The 23753-nt window shown below is 36.0% G+C and overlaps 1 protein-coding gene across 3 annotated transcripts in view; it reads right to left on the reverse strand.

Annotated features, from left to right (window-relative positions):
• Nucleotides 1-23205, reverse strand: part of HIPK1 (homeodomain interacting protein kinase 1) — a 36373-nt gene extending 13168 nt beyond the window's left edge. For 2 of the 3 annotated variants that reach the window (XM_011366809.2, XM_023535626.1), the window contains exons 1-9: nucleotides 22127-23204; nucleotides 15357-15480; nucleotides 8544-8663; nucleotides 7667-7753; nucleotides 6809-6993; nucleotides 6318-6480; nucleotides 5195-5420; nucleotides 1208-1329; nucleotides 210-344 (exon numbers count right to left, since the gene is read on the reverse strand). In XM_011366809.2, the coding sequence (XP_011365111.1) occupies nucleotides 210-344; nucleotides 1208-1329; nucleotides 5195-5420; nucleotides 6318-6480; nucleotides 6809-6993; nucleotides 7667-7753; nucleotides 8544-8663; nucleotides 15357-15480; nucleotides 22127-23202 (2238 nt within the window). In that variant the 5' untranslated portion in view covers nucleotides 23203-23204. Of the gene's footprint in view, nucleotides 1-209; nucleotides 345-1207; nucleotides 1330-5194; nucleotides 5421-6317; nucleotides 6481-6808; nucleotides 6994-7666; nucleotides 7754-8543; nucleotides 8664-15356; nucleotides 15481-22126 lie in introns of all 3 variants that reach the window. The other variant, XM_011366800.1, reaches the window with a different exon arrangement.
• Between the last annotated feature and the right edge of the window lie 548 nt (nucleotides 23206-23753).

Genomic DNA, 23753 nt, shown 5'->3' on the forward strand with positions numbered 1-23753 from the left:
AACAATGAGACATCAAAGATGTAGCAAGAACACAGCCACAAGATGGCACATGCTTCCATGCCCTCTGCAGAGACTGAGTTGAATTAAAAAAAAAAAAAAAAAAAAAAAAAGATAAAAGCAGAAGAAAACAACAAAACAAACAGGAAAAAAATAAAAAAGAAAGAAACCAAAGAAACTCCGTTAGTAACACAATCAAGTGAGGGAATTACCAGTACAGCGGCAGTCTGTTCAACCAGCGCCGGCCGGCCGGCTGCGCAGCTCAGGGTAAAGGGCACCGCGTACTGCGGTGTGATGGTGGCTACTTGAGGGTGGAGAGTTGCTACCATTAGTGGAGTACAGCTTCCCTGAAACGCAGATCAGGCAGGTGAGTGAAACAAACACCGAGGCAGGTCGTCCGGATTCCGAAGGGTTCTCGTTCCCCCCAAGTTATTCCCGACAACAAGCAGTCATTTTCTAGCACCTAAAATGCACATTCCCCTCCAACTCTGCATGGCATTGGCCCACCAGGTCAATGTCAATGGCCTAAAGCAAAAAAGTACAGGACTCCTTCCTGGGTAGGATCCGGGTGGTCAGATACACAAAACTCAGTTCGCAAAGGCACATTAAGAATTCCCACTCGCAATTCCAATTCCCACTGGGCCATTTACATAGAGAATGGAAAATATAATATCTGTTGCTTATATGAATACTTTATGATCTTTCTTGACCTTTCTAGTCGCATGTTCCATGGTAGGTATAAAGTTTCAAAGCTTTCTACAGGCTAGTTAAACGCAAGGAATAAAGGAACGTAATACTTGAGGAGGCATACTGATATGAACCAGCCTCTCAACTGTGATGACATTCTCAAAGAGCGAGCAAAGAGGACACTAAGTGAGCAAAAGGGGGACGTTTTATTTTTAGAACCAAAATGTTGTTACATGTGTACTATATCTCAAGGAGCAACAAGATAAAATATTAACTTCATCTCGCAAAATTAGAGGAAATTTTCTCAAAACACAAGTTCTCAAAATCTGGATATGCATCCCTGCAAGTCTACGGCGAACGCCAGCAGAGTTGGGACAGTGCTAGGAACGACTCCGTCATTCCATTAGAGAGGTTTAAGTCCACTGAATTGAGACCAAGAAAGATCTTACAGTCAAAGCAAATACCATTTTATAGCACAAAATATCTGATTTTCAGTAGCGCTTCAGCAACACTGAGTATCTACCTGCGTGAGGACTCCCGACTGTATCTGCAGCGGCTGAGCGGCTGGAGCCTGGGGTACAATTGGCACAGCGTTATCCATCCTCACAGGGAATCCAGAATGCTTTGTTGTTGCTTGTAGCCCAGCTGCAGAAAACAACATCACAGTTAAATTGCTTTGGCAGATCTGGGGGTATTGTTTGCTTGGGGTTCTTTTGTTTGTTTTTAGCTTTTCTGTGCAAATAATCTATCACCTAGATTTTAGTTCTAGACACAAAACAAACGAGTTTCGTAGAAGTCTGGGGAGTTTAGGAAAGGGAGACACGGTCCTTTCAGATTAATGAAAATATGTTGGATACAGGGAGGGCTGATTTAAGGGAATTCTAATTTTTGTTTTTATCCTACAAAACTTAACACATAACACCCATCCCATTCCCACAAACAGTATAGGCAAAAACAAAAATCTTCACTTAGTAAGTTACATACAGCTTTTGATCCATTAAAGGAAAAAAATGTGTTTTTTAAATATAATCTTATTAAAAAGCAAAGACTTAAATAAAATTATAACTTTTGGTTAAATTAGATAAGAAAATATGAAAAACTAAATATTTATCATGTTAAATTATCCTTGTATTTAGACTATTTTAGGGTGATGTTTTACCCTTCTCCTCAAAAAATATCACTTAATTCACAAATTAGTCATATTTTTTCTTTATCTAGTATGTGAACTGAAGAAATTATGCCTGGGATAAAAATATTTTTAGAAGTAGACATGTTGATTTTACAGAAATATTTTTTCCTACTAATTTTAGAAATTTGATCCTGTCATCAATAGCTTTCTAAGAAGGCTCTTTTGTAGCTTGGGCAGCTAAGAAAATCAAGAACTTTGTACTGCCTTTAAAACAATGACCATGTCTCATTTATCTTTATTCACTATGCTCTGGGTACAAATGCTGAATAAATCTTTCCTACAAATGGGAATATCACATTCTGGAGAACAGAGGGGCTGTCAAGATAGTTCTCCCTTTGCCAAGAATTTGCTCTACCTAGCTCTTCAGGTGATAAACTTACTAAATAGGAAAAAATTTTCCAAAGCTGATGATATTCACAGCTTTCTTTTAAACCGACCTATCGAAACTTTCAATGTAGAGAATTTAAGTTTCTGTTATACCTCTATTGCACTAATGCCTTCAGTATTGTCAAGTGAGAATACAAACATTTTAATTAGGTTCTCCATCGACTACACTTTTTAAGCTATCACCAACTAATTTCTCTCAATATTACTATGGAGGTATCAAACGGGCACAACTCATAAACTCTAACACTGTTGTTTTCAGCAAATTGAGTCTTTCAATGTTCCATTTCGGTAATTTAAAAGTAATTTAGTAACAAGTTGTCATATAAAAAAACATAAACACAGTGTACAAAGTAAGAGACTAGTAAAATCATAATTAAAACACTCTAACTTTTTTAGAAGTGCTAATTATATAAAAATAAAAGGTAGCAAATCCAGATATCCAGATAAAAAATTTACCAGCCATTATTCCTAAGGCAATTCTATCTAATAAGAAAGCTAAGCAACATTAAAATCCTTGTCTATACTCCCAGGACACATGGCTAACTACAAAACAATTTAATGTAATTATGAATCTGTGGGAACTGAGGAGGCAAAATTTAGGATAAAATGTTCTCTCTAGAAGCTCATCTATGTGTTCGAGGGTGATGAAGTAAAAGGGGACAAAATTATAGAATAATAGTTTCCACTGAGCAAAATGTGTATCTTGGTCAACTACAATAGTATAGAAAGTAGTATTTATAGTACTGACCTACAAATGTGACTCAGTATGAGATGGCTATAGTAATTTAGGCTAAGCCACAGCAATGGAGCTCATTTAAAACCAGCTTCTTCAGGGAATCCCAAGTGGTAACAAAGAATTAACAAAAGGCAACATTTTGGAAGGTTACATCCCTCCCCCCCCCAATTAAGAAGGGTTCAATTTTTGTTTTGTTTTGTTTCTGTTGAACACAGCCCTTTAAAATAAAATCCATGGAAGCATGGGAAGTAGAAGAAAATTGTCCAATTTCTGAAGATCTATTTCTCTTGCAAGTACAAGCATATTGTAAAAGAGCAGATGGAGAAAGAAAAGTAGACAACCTGGAACAGAAGACTGTTGGGCAGAAACCAGCATATGGCTGTGGCTGGCAAATCAACTGACAAACTCTTTGCAGCTATTTGAGTTTAAATACTGAGAGGTCATGTAGAATAATACTTCAAAATACATACATAAGATATGAATCCCACTGCCTGGGTTCAAATTATGGTTCTATCACTAAATAGTTATAAAGACTCTGGGCAGATGAGGGAATCATGATTAGCCTTCTCAACTGTAAATAGGGCTTAATGACATTACCCACTTCCTAGGCTTCTTTGTGAGATGAAGGACTGAAAACATTATTTGGCATGTAGTAATATATATCAGCTTTCTTCATTGTCCTTACCTTAATTTCAAAATTCTCTTTCATTCGGAAATTTTAAAATTTGCTCTACTTAGCTCTTTAGGTGATGAACTTACTAAACAGGGAAAAATTTTTCAAAGCTGATATTCACCTAATTATACCAAAAGTGATACTGCTTTTCCCCTGTACCTCTTCAGTTGACATTTTGTTTTGTTAAAGGAACTAAAAAAGTCTTCTGCCTCATCTCTGAAATATCATCTGAGAAGCAGAAAACCTGGGAATCCCACATCTAAAAACTGTTCCAATGAAATTCACTTTGGCAAAGGTGGCGGGAAGCAGGGTAGCTATTTTGCTAAATTCAGTAGAAGAATCATTCAACATATGACAACCCAAAGTACAGAATCCACTATTATGAAGCATACAGAGAAAATGATTTGGGAAGTTAGGCTAAATGCGCATTTACGGGTTTTGAATCTGCTCCTCCGCTCTCCCTGTGGCTTCTCCCTGGTTTACACCGCTATCGCTCTCCTGTCCTCCCGGTACTCTCTCAGTCTCCCCTAGCCCCTTTTTGCCTTCAGCTTGCTCCGACTCTGTCAGAAACCAAACAAACAAAGGAGTCACAGTCAATAAGTAACTCAAGTAAAATGATAAAAATGCTACCTGCTTCTATGTAAAGTGCTACACGAAGCCTGAATCCTGGTTTATTCCCACAGGGCACTGACACTGACTTTCTATGGGGAAAGTCATGAGTTGTCAGAAAATATCCTTAAAATAATTGAACCTTTTAAATGGCTCACCAGATCAAAAACACATATTGCCCATATTGCAGGAAGAAAAGGAAGTGAACAGACTGAATTATACAATAAGGAGAAAATGAGGAAGGATGGGAATGTGGAAATTAAAATCTTATTGCCACATATGGGATCGGAGCCATCTTCTTCAGCTAGCCTGTCTCTCTGCTGACAGTTCATAGGAACAATGATTCTTAAGCTGAAGCAGATAAGCTTAATGCCTTCTCCGCACAAGCACCTCAGCTTGCAGAATTTTTTTAGTTCAATAAATAATAATCTTTATTTTTCCTGTAACTTAAGGTATTCACATTCTTAAACATGATTTTTTACATTTTATAATAAAATTACATTTGGAACACTATAATTTTATAATGGAATGATACAGGAAATAAGAGTCAATATATAGCAATTGTGTTTACAACAAATTCTTTTCTAGATGTATATATTCTGCATATTGAGATACAAGCTTATACGAGATATGTGACTCTGGTGTAAGGTCTCAATGGACAAGAAAATTGATATCGGGCAGTTCGAACAAGAAAATGTTAATTGAATTGTCATGTGTCAGGTAGTATCATAATCAGATAAAAGTAACCAATATAAAAAAGGGGAAATCTACTTTGTTAATTTCAGTTACTTTCATGATCAGAAACAGAGTTTAAACTTGCCAAAGATCAAAGTAAACAACTAGATACCTAATAAGGATCTGCCTAAAAGAGGTAGGTATAATATAATAACATGGATATAGGAGTTTCCCCACTTACTTTGAAAAGCAGGTGGACACACTATAAATGTTTGCTGGAATGGATCTGTCTGAGTGCAAATCTGGGTGGTTCCAGGCTGCAAGGAGACGCCCTGCTGGGCAACTCCAGGAACTGGTGCTGCAGATGATGGGTACAAAGCCGATTGGTAGTTCAGCAGTGAGACATCTGAGTTAGCCAGAGAGAGAGTAGCAGCTGCTGCAGTAGAACTGGATGCTAAAACACTGGCCTAAAAACAAGAGGATTATAGCTGTATACAGGTACAGCAATACCAATATATTTACACACAGAGAATCCATCCAGAAAAACTTAGTTTTAAAAGTAATACTATCTGTCTTTATAGATACATAAAGAAAATAACTCTCTGCTTAAGAAATTTTCCCAGTCTCTAAATTTAAGGCATATTACAAGGTTGAATTAAGAAAACGAAGAATAAAAAGTGGTCCTGTACTGGTTGAGGCTACATGCCTTTTCTTTACATATTCCCTACCTCTTCTTTCTGTACGAAAAGTTGCTGGGTGTGTGATCCCACCAAATCTCACTTAAAAAGTAGACCTAGCTAAAAAATTAAGAAGCTTATATTTTCAGAAACAAAGTTAAATGTAAATATCACTGTTTAGAAAAGAAATGCAAAAACACTCTTAAATTATTGGAAACACCCAATCACAGAAATAGAATGTAGACTGGTGACTACTAGGGGGAGGGAGGGGAAGGAAGAATGAATGAAGGTGGTCAAAGGGCACAAACTTTCACTTATAAGGTGAGAAGTTCTGGGACTCTAATGTACAGCATGTAAAAAAAATTACTGGAAACACCCTTCAGTAGATACAATGAGACACATACAAATATTTTAACAGAGAAAGAGTTATTTGGCTAAAGTCAGTACAACTAACAGCAGTAAGCAGTCCAAGAGCCAGGCTCCATTTATTTGACTACGCTAAGACTATGAGGGCATGGATTAGGCCTTTTGTAGTTATTGGTCAGTATGCCACTGAAAGGTATTATCAGTCTACTCTAAAAAGCAACAAGACCCCCAAAGCAAAAGCTGGTTTCTTTACCTCACCCTGTATTCTTACTGGTTTCCACCCCACTTAGGTTTGGGTTTCCAAAACCATTTACTGAATACCTGATTATGCACTGTGTTGAGCTGGTTGCTGAAGCTCATGGTTAGATTTGTGCTTGTGTTCGGGGCAACATGCGTGGTGAAGGGACTCTTGATCTGACTCACTGTATCATACATGTGAACCCTCCGCTTGCAGATTTCCATGTTCTGAAAACAAGACTTAACACTAAAAAAAGAGAGTAAAGAGTCAATGAAACGAATGCTGAGATTTAAACACAAGAAAACAATTCAAAGTGAATATGGATCAATGTTTCCCCCATTGCCCTGAGCACTTTCAGATAAAATGAATCGGTCTTTTAAGACTATAAAGAGGAAAGATACACATCTAATTTTTAATTTCATAATTTTTTAATGAGAAAGAAAAGCATCAGTGAGCCAAATATGCAAGCCCCAAAGCTGCTGCTCTCGTGATATTTCCATTTATCTAAATAAAAGATGGTAACTCAAGAGAGAACCACATCATGGCAAAATGCCCCAAACCATGTCATACTCACTGATTGCTATGTGGAAAATCCAGAAGGTGAGTCATCGTCACAAATTGATGGTTAAGGGTTTTCAGAGGAGTAATTCTCTTATCTGCATCAATTGTTAGCATTTTTTTTAACAGATCAATGTATTCTCTCCGATCCGCTTTCTCTGCCAACATGTCTGTTCCTTCTAAGTCTGTGGACATATTCACCTTCCAAGGAAAATTTTAAAATATTACATTTCATTTTAACCTTTAATGCTGCCACTATATATCTGCTTTCTCTCCAAACTGTATGTATAGTGCTCAAGAGAAAAACCCAAGGAAATTCTTTTTATTACAGTATAATCATTTTCATAGGTGGAAGCTCTTCTTACGTTGTCTAATAAAATCTTCGATTTGGTAGAGTTTGTTGGTAGAATAAAGCTGAATAAATTTCTGTTCATTCAAAGTTTGAATCAAACAACTTAAGCAAAAGTGACTATTATTACTTAAATATAAAAGTTTCTATTGCTGAAAAGATGAGACCTAAGTGTAAAATAAAGTTTTGAACATAATAAGCACTCAATGAATGTTAGCTCTTATTTAAGAATGTATTTAGAAGAAGAAATGGACAAGAAAGAAACCTTCTTAAACGATATTTCAAAATACTGACATATAACCATACCAGTTTAGCAAAAGAAGGAAGAACTATATAAAAGTTTCCTTTGTTAGGATTTAAATGCTCTTTTAATACAAGGCAGAATATTAATGCATTTTCTTCTATAAAAAATGAAAAATACTAGTAGATAACAGATTGAATCTATCTTTACTATAACCAACAGAAAGGTATCTCTGAGTAAAGAGATACATAAATGTATGGCTTTCTGAAAATTTCTATACTCACCTGAGCCATGTCATCTAAACAATTAAAAATGTACTTCCGAGCTTCTTTTGATTTGATTCCAGTCTCCAATTCATGCTCTTCAGGTGTCTATAAAATACAGATTCAAAAAAATCCCATCTGTATATTATTTTCACATTGTATTCTTAATTAAAGCCAGAATACAAAGAAACAAGTGTCATCACCTTGCCAACCAGAGATGGCAAACATGAAAGTAATTTACAACTAGAAAATCTTCTGGCGCAGAGATGTGACCTTGATATCTAGCCACCCTTTCAACCGTGATAAAATAAACGTGCAAGCAATGATGCAGCACAGCTCCTGAAGAATGTCAGGAAAGAAGGGACATTACCCTTTTTCTCTTAAAGCTACTTTCAAATGAGATGATATTTCAAATACTAACTATGCAAAGGCTCAGAGGCAGAATCCCAGGGTCAATCGAATTCCTCAGAGATCTCTCAAGTTAAAGCAGCAGGCTAGGAAGCAGACAGCAGGTATTTGTTTAAAGAAAATATATAAGACCTTAATGTGGGTACTTAGAAAATTATATCATATTTATTAAGAATTCTATAAAAATAAGCCATTACTAAATTACTCTTAATGGTGAGCACTAGTCTCCATACCCCCTTCTCAGCTGCTGATTCAAATATACAAAATAACCTCAGCCAATTGAACTGGCATTTAAAAGTTTTGTTTTTTAACTAAGAATAAGGCTAAATGGGCACAGTGAAATAATTTTTCAAAGTATTTCCTCCTGCAAACATATACCTCCTCCCATCCCTTCTCCCTCCTGCACCTCGAGATTATTAAGAAGTAAATTTTACACTTAAAGTTGGGAGTGAGAAGTACAGGAATGGGAAACACAGTAGGGGAGACCGACCTTAAGCCTCCACAGTGGGTACCCCAAATTAGGATCTCTGTTGAAAAACCTGGTTGTTTTTGTCCCGGCACTGAGAAGATATTCAGCTGGCAGGCCTTGTGTTTGTGAAATGTAACGAATCTGAAACATCGAAACCATCAAAACATTGATTTGCAATAAAAAGCAAAATTATTAAAAACTTTTACACTAAAACATTATTAGCTCTAGCCACAAAAGGAAAGCACTGCAAAGAATTAACTCTGATAAATACAAATGAAATTTTTCTATAGATACAAATATATGCTAACTTACAAGTAATTGCCAAATACTTATTTAGTAACTTCTTTGTTACTATCTGTTCTTTACAGAAAACTCCATTTTGAAAACTTTGTGTGTAACCTCTTTTGCTTTTCTGTAGACTTCTGCTATAAAGTTCAGAAAACTTTAAGAGATTTCTAGGACACAACTGAATGGTTTTCAACAAACTCTATTTCACGGATTACCAAGATTTTTTGTTTTAGGTTTTTTTTGTTTTTTTTTTTGATAGATTATCAAATTAAAACAATTAGGAAAAAGCTTCTATAAACCTCTTCCTTCCTTGGCTACTTTAGCTCCTGTCAATTGCCCCTACTCTAAATTGCCACAGAGCTTCTCTCTCATACCATAAAATTAAGCACTTAATTTAGCTTTTCTATGCCCATATCAGTACTGGTACTACGTTCATTCATTCAACATTTATTGAATACCTATTACAAACTAGGCCAGCAGTTTTCAAATGTGGTCTGGGAACCCCTGGAGTCTCCAAGATATTTCAGGGGGGCTGTGAAGTAAAACCTATTAATAATCCTAAGAAGTTATTCGCCTTTTTCATTCTCTTCTCATGGGCATACAGAGATTTCCATAGGTGACATGTAACGATGTCACTGCTCTGATGGCTAATGAAATGTGTTTGTATATGCTTGTTTTAAAAATTTCCCAATTTAATAGTTCACACTTGTTTGCTTTCATAATCTCCCAGTCTAGAAAAGCAACAGAAGAGGCGATTTGCTTCCCTCTCCACTTAAGAGCAAGGCAAGAAGTGTTTTTTTTTTACTACCCACCTCCATATGTGAATGGCTATACTTTAGAAATTGGTAAGCAAGGAAATAAATCCTACTTCTCACCTCTCCCCCTAAAAATCTTCAGTTTTGATTTCTAATGCCAGAATTTATTAATAGATGTAAGCTATATAAATAGAGCTCTTTAGGGTCCTCAACAATATTTTAAGAATGTAAAGCAGAGGTCAGTTAACCATGGCTAAATCCGGCATGCTATCACAAGAAAATTTTAGACAACAGCAAGATGTTATTCTGAATCTTTGTGAGCTACATAATTGAAAACCAAAACACAGTATTAGTAAAACAACAAATTTTTTTTTTAATGTGGATAAAAACATTTTAAATGTGAACTTCTTTTGCATAAAAAAAGGTAAAATGTTTTTTAAAATCCAGGATAAAATCTGTACAATGAAATACTATACAGACATTTAAAGTAACAGGGCAGAAATATATTTAACATGTGAAGTTATTCACAATATACTAAATAGAAAAAACAGATTACAAATTAAATATATCTCACTCATTTTTTTAATTACTACATTTCACTGGTTCTAAGGGACACATTTTTTCACATTAACACTTCTGAAACCAAGGCATGTCTTACAACTGATAGCTACCATAGTTTAATTGGTAACTTTTTTTTCTCAGAGGTACAGAAAAATGATGCATCTTTTAATCAATGGTGTCTTAGATTTGATGAAATATGTTTCTCTATATAAATCTGTATTTGAAACATAACTATATATAGCACATATTCATTCATTCTTTCAATAAGTATTTATTAGGCCAGGCAGTGGTGATTTTAAATATAGACATGGTTCGTGCTCTCACAGACACTGCAGTCTAGTGAGACAGACACTGAACGCATAACTCAAACTGAACTGGCATTCTGAAGAAAATAAAAAGGCTACTATAAAAATACATAAAAAAGGAACCTGACCTAGACTGGGGACTGCTGAGGAAAAGCTCCTTGAGGAAGTGACACTGGAGCTGATAAATGAGTAAGAATGACTAAATGAAATGAATGGCTGGTGGAGAAGCATTCCAGACTCTGAGAATAGTATGTGCAAGGACGCATGTTGGAAGCTAGCATATTCTTAACCAGTGCTGAAATGATGCCAGTGGGCTAGAGTATAAAAAAAAGAAAAAAGGAAAAGAAATGGTTTTAAGATCAACCTAGAGAGGGAGGGAGGAAAGGGTGGGACAACCCATGTGGGGATTCAGAGGTCATAGTAAGGATTAAGCCCTTTACTCTACAAGTGATGGGAGATCACAGAAGAGCAGAGGAGTGGCATGATCAAATTTGTGTTTTGGAAAAAATTGCTGTGTAAAAAAGACTGGAGGGAGGCTGCAGTAGATAAAGGGGGATTTTCTAGTAGCCCAGGTAAGTGATGAAGACAGCCTCTATCACAGTAGCAGCAATGGAAAAAAATAAGTATAATCAAGAGAGTCATTGAGACATAAATGGTCAGGAGATACTTACATTCGTGCATGTGTGTGTGTACACACACACGGCAAACTACATTTTTTTCACAGAATTTATCTAGATTGCATTATATAATAATTTTTATGATTTCTACTTAACGTGTTTCCCATCACCAAATTACAGCCTCTATGAAGGCAAGGATGATGTTTTATTTAGCACTGCACTCCCAGTGCCCAGAGGACCTGACACAAAGTAGGTACTCAATAAACATGAGATGAAAATTAACAATATATAAATACAAAATATACCAAAATATAACTAACAAGTCACCTCTGAGGGCAGAACTACTGAAGGTTGAAATTTTTGTCTCTTGGTTTACTGTGCATCTTATCTTTTCTAAGTTTTTTACAATGAAGCACTTATGAAATTAAAATATTTAAAATTTTAATATTATAGAATAAAAGTTTCAATATGAAGGTAGAATGGGAAGCTAATATCCAGATACTGCTTTTCACAAAACTTAAAGTAACAACAAAAGCTCCACATTTATGAAAACAAAAAGTACTGTCATTTGTTATTTTAAGTAATTCTAATGTTCCCAACAAATCTGAAGCCATTAGCTAACATCTACAGAGGTACACACATTTGATTTCAAGACTCACAAACATCTGTTATAAAAATCTCAGCTATCGCATTGATGAAAAATTCACTGCTGATATCACACTTAATAGGGAAAGACTGAATGCCTTCCCCCTAAAATCAGGAACTAGACAAGGATGTCCACTCTCGCTACTTCTATTTCAACACTGTACTAGTGGTTCAAAGACAGTAATTACGAAAGGAATAAAAAGGAATCCAGATTGAAAAGGAGGCTATAAAACCATCTTTATTTGCAGATGACATGATCTTATAATTAAAAAATCATAAGGAATCCACCAAAAAAAAATCCTACTAGAACTAGAGTTCTATTAGAAACTACTAGAAAAAGAGTTCAACAAGGTTGCAAAATACAAGATCAATTACAAAACTCATTGTATTTCTATGCACTAGCAATGAAAATCTGAAAATGTAAATAAGAAAATAATTCTATTCATTATGGCATCAAAAAGAATATTTAGAAATAAATTTAACAAAAGATGTGTAAAATTTGTACTCTGAAAATTATAAAACATTGCTAAAGAAAACCTAAATAAATGTTCATAGATCAAAATACAATACTGTTATGATGGCAATACTTCCCAAAGCAATATATGGGTTCAGTGTAATCCCTATTTTTTAAAAAATGACTTTTTTGGGCAGAAACAGAAAACCCACCCTCAAATTCATATGGAATCTCAAGGAACTGTGAATAGCCAAAACAATCTTGAAAAAGAACAAAGTTAGAGGACTCACACTTCCTGATTTGAAAACTGACTGAAGCTACAGTAGTCAAAACAGTGTGGCAGCGGTATACAGATATAGGATGTAAGTCAATGGAAGAAAACTGACAGTCCAGAAATAAACCATTACATTTATGGTTTTTGAAAAGAACTCCAAGACAATTTAATGAGAAAAGAACAATCTTTTAGCAAATTGTGCTGGGAAAACTGAATATTCACATATAAAAGAATGAAACTGGACCTTGACCTTACACCACACTCAAAATTAACTTAAAATGGCTCAGAAACCTAAATGTAAAACTCTGAACCTCTCAGAAGAAAACACAGAAGAAGAGCTTCATGACTTTGGGTTTGGCAATAATTTCTTGGATGTGATACCAAAAGTACAAGCAATAAAAGAAAAAGCAGTCCTTTGTACATCAAAGGACATGATCAATAGAGTAAAAAGGCAATTCACAGACTGGGAGAAAATATCTGAAATCCTAAATCTCAATAAGGGGTTAATACCCAGAAATATAAAGAACACTCGCAATTCAAAAGCAACAGAAACCAATTCTAAAATGGGCAATGGACTTGACTAAACTTCTCCAAAGAAGATATACAGATGTCCAATAAGCACGTGAAAAGATATTCAATATCACTAATCATTAGGGAAATGCAAATCAAAACCACAATGAGATATCACCTCATATCCAATAAAAACAAACAATTAAAAAAAAAAAAACAGAAAATAACTAAAGTTAGCAAGGATATAGAGAAATTAGAATTCTTGTGCATTGCTGGTGGGAATGTAAAATGGTATAACCACTGAGGAAAACAGTGTAGTGGTTCCTCAGAAAGTTAAATATAGAATTATCATATGACCCAGCAATATATGTACTCAAAAAATTAAAAACTGCTTCTTGAAGACTTGTACACCAATGTTCATAGCACCTTTATTCACAATAGCCAAATTGTGAAAACGACCCGTGTCCATTAACAGATGAATGGATAAACAAAATGTTTAGATACATATACGTACCCACAAAGGAATATTATTCAGTCATAAAAAGGAATGAAGTTATGACACATGCTATAGCATGGATGAAAAACAGGCTAAGTAAAAGAAGCCCATCACAAAAGACAACTTTTTGTATGTGATGTATATGATATACTAGAAAAGTCAAAACTACAGAGACAGAAAGTAGATTAGTGGTTGCCTAGAGCAGGGATGGGGGAGAATGAGGACTGACCGCTAATAAATATGAGATTTCATTTTGGAGTGATGAAAATGTTCTAAAATGGATTATGGTAATGAATCACAACCTTGTGAACATACCAAAACCACTGAATTTGTATACTTTAAATAGCTGAATTATACAGTATATGAGTTTTATCTCAATAAAGTTGTTTAAACAAACTCAACTGTAAGAATAAGGATGCTGCCATAGGAATCCTTTTGTATAATCAGAGCTGTACCAAGATAAACTACCCTCCATCCTGCTCTACAACAGCAACACCCTATTTGCCTAGCATAGGAAAACCGACTTCCTCCTACCATTCACAGCTTCATATCTATGCACCATACAAAAACACTGAAAACTACCAGATCATTTGTTTATAAGGAAAGTCCCAGCTGTACCTTAGCTTCTAAATCTAATTTTATTTGGCTCCACTTCCTAGGAAAATTTACAGTGCCAATCTGTTTACTAAGGTTGAAGGGATGCCACAGAACAGCTAGGCTAAGAATGGCACTTTGGAGGCTGTAATTGCTCAGAGCAAGGTTTCTTAATCAGGGGTCCATCTGTACACAAAATATTGTCAGTATATTTTTCTGAAAAGAATCATAACTTTATTGGATTCCCAAAAGGGTCTGAGACCCAAAAAAGACAATCAATGGTTTGATTCAACCAACTGTGGTTTTCCATCATTTAATCTCCCTCACATTTCTTTGTTGTTATTAAAAAAAAAAAAAAAAGTTGGCTTGCTTCTCCAAGGTAGAAGAAAGATGAAAAATTACAAAGCACAATGTAACAGGTTACTTATGGCATGAGCAACTCATTTTTCATGTTTCACTCAAAGACACATCCAGAGAGTCAAATTTTTAGAAGTTGGTATCTACTCTAAAATAGATGAAGGAGTCAAATTCTAGGCTGAACAGGGAAAAACATTGTTTTGCTTTTTTTTCCTTTTAATACTTCCAGATAACCATTTATTCCTTTAAAAAATCAAACCAAGCCACCTGTAACTACTATGTGCCAAACACAATGTCAGGAGCTGAGGATACGCTGGTGGAATGAAACAGTCTCTGCCCTCAAAGAGCTTATGTAGCACAGTGGTTAGATCGATTTTTTAAAAAAGAATTTAAAAATGAGAATTCACAATTTATTTCCGTGGCAAAACTTTCCCCCTTCAGAGCAGCTCCTTAGGAACTTGTAGCATCTTTTCTAAAGCTTGTCTGTTTTGAGACTTACTTTTCAACTTATATGATTTCCCTCCTAAATCCAATTTTACAGAGACCAATATACATCACAGCTTCTGGGGCCCAGTGTGTTTCAGTATGCAGACAGCATTTACTTCACTGTGTGTTGTGTATTAAAAGAAGTAATAGCTATGAATAAGCCAAAGTTCACTCTTAAAATTTCAATTCTTCATCTTTACTTTGATATCTTAACTCACAAAACATATTAGTTAACAAAGTTAATACTCTAATAAATCATTACAGATCTGGAATAGTAGTAATTTAAAGTAACAAAATAAAATCCTTTTTTGAATACAGAATTACAAACATAACTTCAGACAAAGAAGCAGATAAAGAAAATTCTATTCTTTAAAAAATTCTAATTGGACTACTCTTTCCCTGCTCTAAATACTTCACTAGTATTTCTCTCTCCCCAGAATCAATTTCACTAGTAGCTACTTGCTTCTAATTCCATTTAATAAACACTCTTACCTGATCATATTCTGAAGCACCAGGATAAAGAGGCCATCCCAGGAACAGCTCAGCTATCACACAGCCCAATGACCACATATCAATAGCTTCACAAAATGGTAATCCAAGAATAATTTCAGGGGCTCTAGCAAAAACAAAAATAGATTTAAAAAATACACATTATTTGGGAAAATGAACTGTGTTGATGAAGTCTTGTTTTAGTATCAGCTAAAGGTGCACTGATTTCATAAAACTAAAAACAATCTTTGGTATAAAATCCATCATTTGAAACTCCTAGGGCCAGATGTGTTTTGGAATTCAGAGTTTTTTGAATTTCACAAGGTACTACCATGCATATACCACATATTGCATAATAATCCCAAAGGAGTTTAGGGAAGCACCCATAACCAAACACATTAATATTTCTGCAACACAATATACAAGCAGTCATATCAAATCAGCTAAATACAGACTTTAAATAGCCTTGTTTTGGTTCAAGTAAAGGCTTGCCAATAAATGAGTTTATACCAAAACTTAGAAAAAGACTTTTAGTTTTTATAGTTTTCTGAATTTGAAGTCATGGATAAGGAATTTATTCTCTTTATCCTTAGCACCTTTTTAATTATAGAAAAGCCAATTAAATGGTCTGGTCAATAAATACCCCTTTGTGACAGAAATGCCTTCTGTAAAGACAAAGTGGTTGACAGCAAAGACTCTAGAGCCAGCCTATCAGGGTTCAAATCCTAGGTGCCATCATTTAACAGCTACAGGCAATTACTTAATCTCTCTGTGCCTCAGGCAATTACTTAATCTCTCCATGCCTCAAGTTCCTCATTCATAAAATGAACATAACTTTACCTACCACATGGGTGTTGTAAGGTTTCAATAACTAAGCAATTAACAAAAATAATGTTTAAACATTAAGCTCTTGATCAGTGTCTGGCACACGGTAAGCACTATATATATAACTGTTAGATATAACAATAACTATTATTAATTATTGTTATATCTAACAATAATTATCATTATTTAAAAACTTTGAATTCTTTGTATGCTTTTAGAAATATTTCTTTCCATTGATGCTCCAGGAGAGAAACTTAACCCTAGAGAAGACTAAAGTAATCCCGTGAATTTAGAGCTCTGTCTAAACGAGCATGTCCAAGGCAGATTGTTATCCCATTCTCAGAGGAGGAAACAGGCAGACAGATTAAGTAATGTGCCTAGAATCACAGTTAATAAGTGGCAGAGCTAATATCTGAACCAGGGCAGTCTAGCTCTGGAGTTGAGTATATTATACGGTCTCTAAGTAAGTAAAAGTTAAGTACATGCCCATCTATAAAAATCTATTTGGCACTGTGATTGATACACGTGGCATTTTTCAAACTGTGACTAAAATTAAGAGATAAATGGGTTCAGAAAGGGAATGATAATAACTGGTAACACTAATATTAATAACGCTAAAAGACACATAGTGCTTACTCTGTGCCATGCACTATCCTCTGAAATTAAGAAGAATTCTGCTAATGATTACCATTTTAGTTTAATGGCAGTGCTTTTACTATCTCATTGGTACAAAATAATGTTTTACCTTATAATCAATGGCATCTTAGATTCTACATAACAAAGTATCATTTCCATTTTACAGATGAAGAGACTGAGCATTGAGAGGTTAAGGAACTTGCCCAAGGCCACACAGGCAGTCTTGATCCAAGATCTGAGCTCTTAAATGCTTTATTACCTTCTCCAAATAATTTCCTTTCCTTCTTACAAATCACAGAGTTTGAATCTGTAAGGACACTCTGGATCCAGAATGCTCATTTAACAGGAAGTAAATGGAAAAACAGATTTCTCCATTAGGAACTATCTAACAGGCTTGTCTCCTAAGTTTTCCAAACTTCACTTTCAAGAAATATGTGTTTTGGGGGGCTGGGGGGAGGGATTGAGTGGGATACGGTATAAAGATATTTCCCTAAATAAGACTATCCTCCTCAAGTAATTTTCTAAGCAGCCCTTCAAAAACAGGGTGAATTAGAGGACCCCACAGGGTCTCAAAGCTTTCCTGATCCTTGCACAGACACAGCAGGAGATCCAAGCCTGTTGAGACTTACATTATGTGACAACTATGGGTAGAACCACTAACAGACAGTTTTTGTACTATTTGATGTGAACTGTGGTTTTGTTAGCCAAAGAAACGACCTTCCAAAGTCATATTCCTGTTGCAGGTGGCTACAGCCACATTACTGATGGAAATTCGGAGTTAACTCCCAACCGCCGTGGCATGTTTTCAAGACAGCATAAATTCGATAGCATTAATAAGCAAAAGGGTAAGAGGACCCAGAAACATAAAAAGCTTTTCTAAAATTGAAAAGGAACAAAATTTTTACTTCCAGTGAACAGATTCATTAATTTCCAAGTTCACAACAGTGCCAAAAATAGCTGGCCGGGAGAACGCACATGGCTTTGTGCCAAAATAAAAACTGGGCTTAGAACATTCCTAAGCATCAAATGACAAGCAGAGGATTGATTCTACCATTTCCACTGTACCACGAAGACATTTTAAAATTCAAAAGGTAGGTCACAAGGAGGGGCCAGGCACTCAATCACTAACTTCTTCAAAAAGGTAGCAATAACATAATAATTGTTAGACTTCTAAAACCTAAAGTTTCAGGGAAATTTAGAAAAACACTAATCCAGACCCCAAGCCTATTAAACAAAAAAACCCTGAAGATTGGCTGGAATCAGTTTTTCCATTTGGTCTCACCCTGCTTCTGGAATAACAAAAACAGCAGAAGATTTCAAGCAAAAGCTCACTCAAAACAGTAACTCTACCACATCTACTATATAAAAAGGAGACAAAAGAAAAAAATAAAAAAGAAAGGATTTTCACTATCATTAGAGCTTAGCAATGTTGGACCCACCTAAACTCTAGGAAGTGAAAAGACGGTTATTTTCTCTTACTCAACAGAAAGGAGTCATTCAGAGCATTTTCATCTCTAAAGACTGAACGTTTAAACTCTGAATTCAGATTATAATTCTTGGTAATATTTTCATTGCTATATCATCTTTTCCCTTGGCCTCCATTATTTCCTGATCTCTCAATATAAACTCTAGACACTGAAATTCTGGTTCTACTTCATCTGTATTAATAAGGAGGCCGAGTTACTCTCCTAGGTCCCTTTCCAGCTCTGACATTCTAACAGCTGGGCAGTAAAAAGATTACCCATTAAAGCAAAGGAAAAAAAAAAAAGAGAGAGAGGGAAAAAAAAATGGCAGTATTCACTTTAGTAGGAAAAGGCATTCATTACACTTTGGACATGATGGTCTCCATACATCTCATCCTCAAAGAACAAATACCAAATAGGCTCTAATTACTATACCTGGGCGGGAGAAATAGTAATTCCTGCATTCTGATCCCCCAACTTCAAGCTTCTTTAAATTGGAGAATTCCTCCAAGGCCCTGAAGCTTTATTTCACTGGAACCCACAGCGAACTAAGGTTAGGATTACTTAACAGCACTAATCATTTTGTGCTCATTTTTGTGAACACACTTGTTTCTTCCTGCCCATCTCCAGAGGCATCAAGCTACCAGATCAGAGATGTTACATAAAGTCAAACTTCCTGTATCTGTGGCTTAGGTGAAACTGTAGTTTCATTGTCAGATGAAAGTGGATTGTTTGATACGATAAAGTGAAAATAAGCTTTCCTTCTCCTGACCTTGTCCTCCGATACATAACAAATAAAGTGATCTCGGCTTTTAATAAAGGCCAGATAGTTTGTTCAGAATTTAAAGGACTGAGTTTGTAAGGATGGCAAATCTTTGTGCCTAAAACTCAAGCCCCAAAGACAGCAACTTTTCTTGGAATTCGTCTACATTTACATTTACAGTGGGCCAGGAAATAAAGTATATTTCCATTGCTTGAGTCATTTAGCCGTACCCATGGCCAACAGAGACAGCACAGTAGCAAAAATTTATGTCAACTAATAATATTTGGGCATGTTATCAGCAAGATGAAGCAAGATAAATTAAAAAAGGGATATGAGGAAGGCAGCCTTGGAGCCAGAATGCTTCACTGGCCAAAAGAATTTCACAGAGGTTTTCGGAAAGACAAGAAGGTGAGCAGAGTTGTGTCCAAACTGTGATAAGGACACAAGCAACAGGAAGACACTGTGGATAAAACTAACGATAAAGAAGGAATGTGTGAGGGCTATTCCATTTGCCTTAGGTTAAATATCGAGTATTACTGTGACGCAACAGAACACTCATGTTAAATCCTAAACGTCAAGTCCTGGATATTAAACCCAGGTATGTACAAGTTACTCAGTAATACACAGAAGAAACTCCTGGTTTTAAGGAGTAAACTCTGCTCCTTTTAAATTTACTAATATGGTCAACAACTAAACGCAATGGATTTACAGGACTTCGTTGTAGAGTAATTACCAGTGGATTTAAAAATTTGAAAATCATATTTTCTTTTTTTAAATCAAAACAAAACAAAACCAAGTTACTCAAATGACAGCTTAAATTAAAAGGATAAGGAAAGGGGAAAAGATCAGCAATCTAACACTAACAATTATTCAAATTTCACATTAGAGAAAGTTAAGTAGCCAGAACTATTTATTCCTCAAATCTCCTTCACCCTTTAAGAGAAAATTTCATCAAAAATTATTTCATGAATAATTCTTATCTCTATTGCCCTATCTTTTCCAACAGATTAGAATCGCTTATCTTACCACAAAAGAATGCACTTTGTCTTTGACAGGGCAGACAAAGTTAAACACCTGCAGGCACTGACTAGAGAAAAGATGAAGAAAGCAAGAACTGCTCATCCCTCATCCCTCAGCTGTGCTCTCCTTACCTCCCCAGGGCTCAAGATGAAATGCAAAAGTGAACTCTTCGGTGCACCTGTAAAATGCGCTTTGTCTATATGTATGTGTGGGTGGTGGTGGGATCGCTCAAAAGAGAATATTAGAAGCAAAAGTAATTGGAACTTAACTCTCCCAAGTTATGAATAAATGGAGGTGAGATTCTCAAAATTAGCCGAGCTGCCTAGAGTAGCATGAAACCGAAACCAAAAGCTCTAGGAATTTCTTTATTCCATTCTCATTCAAATAAGAAATACCATAGTTTTATAAAACTTACATATAAAAGGAAAAGACAAAAAATTAGATGAGGGTGAACCAGAAGACCATGTTGTTAAGATGTCAATACTAACAAAAGCGATTTACAGAGTCAGCGCAGTCCCTATCAAACACCAACGAGGCTTTTTGCAGAAATAGAAAAATCCATTCTAAAATTAACATGGACTCTCAAGAAACTCCTTAAGATAGCCAAAACAGTCTTAAAAGAGAATAAAGCTGGAGGTCTCACACTTCCTAATTTCAAAACTTACTACAAAGCTACAAGTAATCAAAACAATGTGGTACTAACATAAAAACAGACGTACAAACCAAAGGAATAGAGCCCAGAAATAAATCCTCGCATATATGGTCAAAGGATTTGTGACAAGAATGTCAAGACCATTCAATGGAAAAAGCACAGTCTTTTCAGAAAACTGTTGAAAAAACTGAATATCCACATGCAAAACAATGAAATTGGACCCTTACTTTATACCATATACAAACATTAAATCAAAATGGATCAAAGACCTAAATATAAGAGCTAAAACTATAAAACGCTTAGAAGAAAACACAGAGGGAAAGCTTTGCAATACTGGTTTGGTGATGATTTCTTGGATATAATACCAAGTACACAAATGACAAAAGAAAAAACAGACAAATTGGACTTCATTAAAATTTAAAAATTTTGTGCAAACAGAGTGCAAAGTCAACTCCACGGAATGGGAGAAATTATTTGCAAATCATATATCTGATAAGAATATATAAAGAATGCCTACAACTCAACCAAAAACAACCCAATGCAAAAATGGACAAAGGACTTGAACAGACATTTCTCCAAAGAAGATATACAGATAGATGGCCAATAAGCACATAAAAAAAGATGCTCAATATCACTAATGATTAGAAAAATGAAAAACAAACAAACAAACAAAAAACACAGTAAGGTATCATTTCACACACATAGGATGTCTACTATCCAAAAAAGAAAACATAAAATAACAAAGGAACAAAGGTAGCAAGGATGTGGAGAAATTAGAGTCCTCATGCGCTGCTGGTGGGAATGTAAAAATCGTGAGTGCAGCATCTGTGGAAAAGAGTTTGGTTGTTCCTCGAAAACTTAAACACAGAATTGCCGTATGACCCAGCAATCCTACTTGCAGCTGTAACCCAAAAGAACTGAAAACAGAGACTTAAACAACTGAACACCAACGTTCATCGCAGTATTCATCGTAACACGCAAAATGTGAAAACCACCCACGTGTTCATCAACAAATGAATGGGTAAACAAAATGTGGCATATACATGCAACAGAACCCCTCATGGCTACTGAAGGACAACGTAAGTTTTTGGGGAGTCAAGAGTTAAATGCAGATTTTTGACTGAGGTAGGTCCCCCTTACTCCCATGTTGTTCAAGGGTCAACTGTGTAATTCGACTAGGAATGACCTTCAGAATCAGATTGAATTAATTTTCCTAGTGTTAAATAAAATTTCAGATATAAAAGACTATTACAAATAGGAATACCACACACTTGAAATGAACTAAAACATATTATCCTTATTTCTATCTTGGAATCTGAATATAAATTCAGTTATCTGTAGCCCTATGTAATATATGTTAAATACAAGGACAGATCTCCAGCCTAAGAGAAGCATTCTAGCATGTGCCACTTGCCTGTAATAACGCGACTGTAAGTACGTTGAGCACACAGCCTTGGAAACATGACTAGCAGAACCAAAGTCAATGACCTTCACTCGGTAGGGCTGGCGCACTGGATCGACCAGCATTATGTTTTCAGGCTTAAGGTCGGCATGAATCAGACCAAGGCTCTTGAGCTTCATCAGGGCTGTGGCCACCTGCTGCAAGATCGGTCTGATGTACTTGAGTGGCAGTGGGCTAAACTTGTTCTGCTTTAGAAAATCATATAAGTTCTGCTCCAGCATCTCAAACACAAGGCAGGTGTGATTCTTATGCTGAAAGCACTCGTAAGAACGGACAAAATTATACTCATCAGCATTTTCACTGCTTAGGCGGGAAAGGATGCTCACTTCAATCTGTCCTTGTCTGGCATAGGAGGGGTGGTTCTTCAAGATTTTAATAGCCACAATTTCCTTGGTGCTCCGCTTCCAGCACTTAGCCACCTGTCCAAATGTTCCCCGGCCCAGGAACTCCAAGACTTCATAACTGTTGGTCATAGAGCAAAGGATCTCATGCTGGACCAGCTGGTAATCCCCTTCTCCGCTGGAACTGCTACTTTTTGTGGTCACAGTGGTGGTCGTGGCAGCAGCACCCACCACAGTCCTGTTTTGCAGCATGAGAGGGGGATGTTCTTCTATGATTTGCACGCTACCGTTGCTGTCCACTTCTTCACTTTTTCTTTTCAATCCACATTTTTGATATGGCTCAAGCAAAGAAACGTTGCTCCTGTGAGTCAGGCTCTGGCTGCTTTGGAAGGTGGTTGTAGCAGCACTGGCAGAACTGTCAGCGGCTGTTACAACAATATGCTCCACGGCAGGAGCTGGGAGGAGGAGGCCCTGGTCGTAAGCAGGGATGTTGAAATTTGCTACCTGGTGAGAGGAGTTGGCTTGCCCTTGTGTGGCTGGGAGGGTTTTGCTGTGAGTATAATATTTGTCGTTGCTGCTCTGTCCAGAAACATCCCAGCCAGAGGGCTCTATTTTCAGTTTCTTCGCACTGCAGAAGGCACTCGACGACACTGATGGGGGGGAAAACACCTGCAGCTGTGATGCCATACCTACAGAGAGACAGAGGGAGAGTCAGAGCCCCAAATTATACGACCCCTCAATTAATTTATAAGAAAATGTTCAGTTTACAAAAATCACAAGTAAACCTATCTGGCTGGGGTTTTTATACATTTTCCAAAAAATGTTTCCTATTTTAGAAAGATAAAACTTTTTGGTCTAATTACACATCTTTAATCACTCTCTGAAACTCAGCAATAATAGGACATATTGTTAAAGGAGTACAAATATCTACGATGGTTTATAAAATAATAACAATAATAACAGATTGACCGCTTACTATGTGCCAAGCAGTAGTCCATTATTTCTATTTTACAGGTGAGGAAACTAAGGCACCACGTGGTTAAAGTAATTTGCCCAAAATAACACAGCACTGCAACTGAAACCCAGGATCTTTGGCCAGAGTTCATTTCCTGCCCTGATTAACTTTTTAATCAATTATTTAAATTTTGACAAAGATGGCTTGCTTATAAAATTCACACGTGAACCAAACTTGTGCAGGATGCTCGATATTACTAAGTAACAGGTGAATAAAGATCACC

This window comes from Pteropus vampyrus, unplaced genomic scaffold, assembly GCF_000151845.1.
Source record: "Pteropus vampyrus isolate Shadow unplaced genomic scaffold, Pvam_2.0 Scaffold6, whole genome shotgun sequence".
Lineage (NCBI taxonomy): Eukaryota > Metazoa > Chordata > Mammalia > Chiroptera > Pteropodidae > Pteropus > Pteropus vampyrus.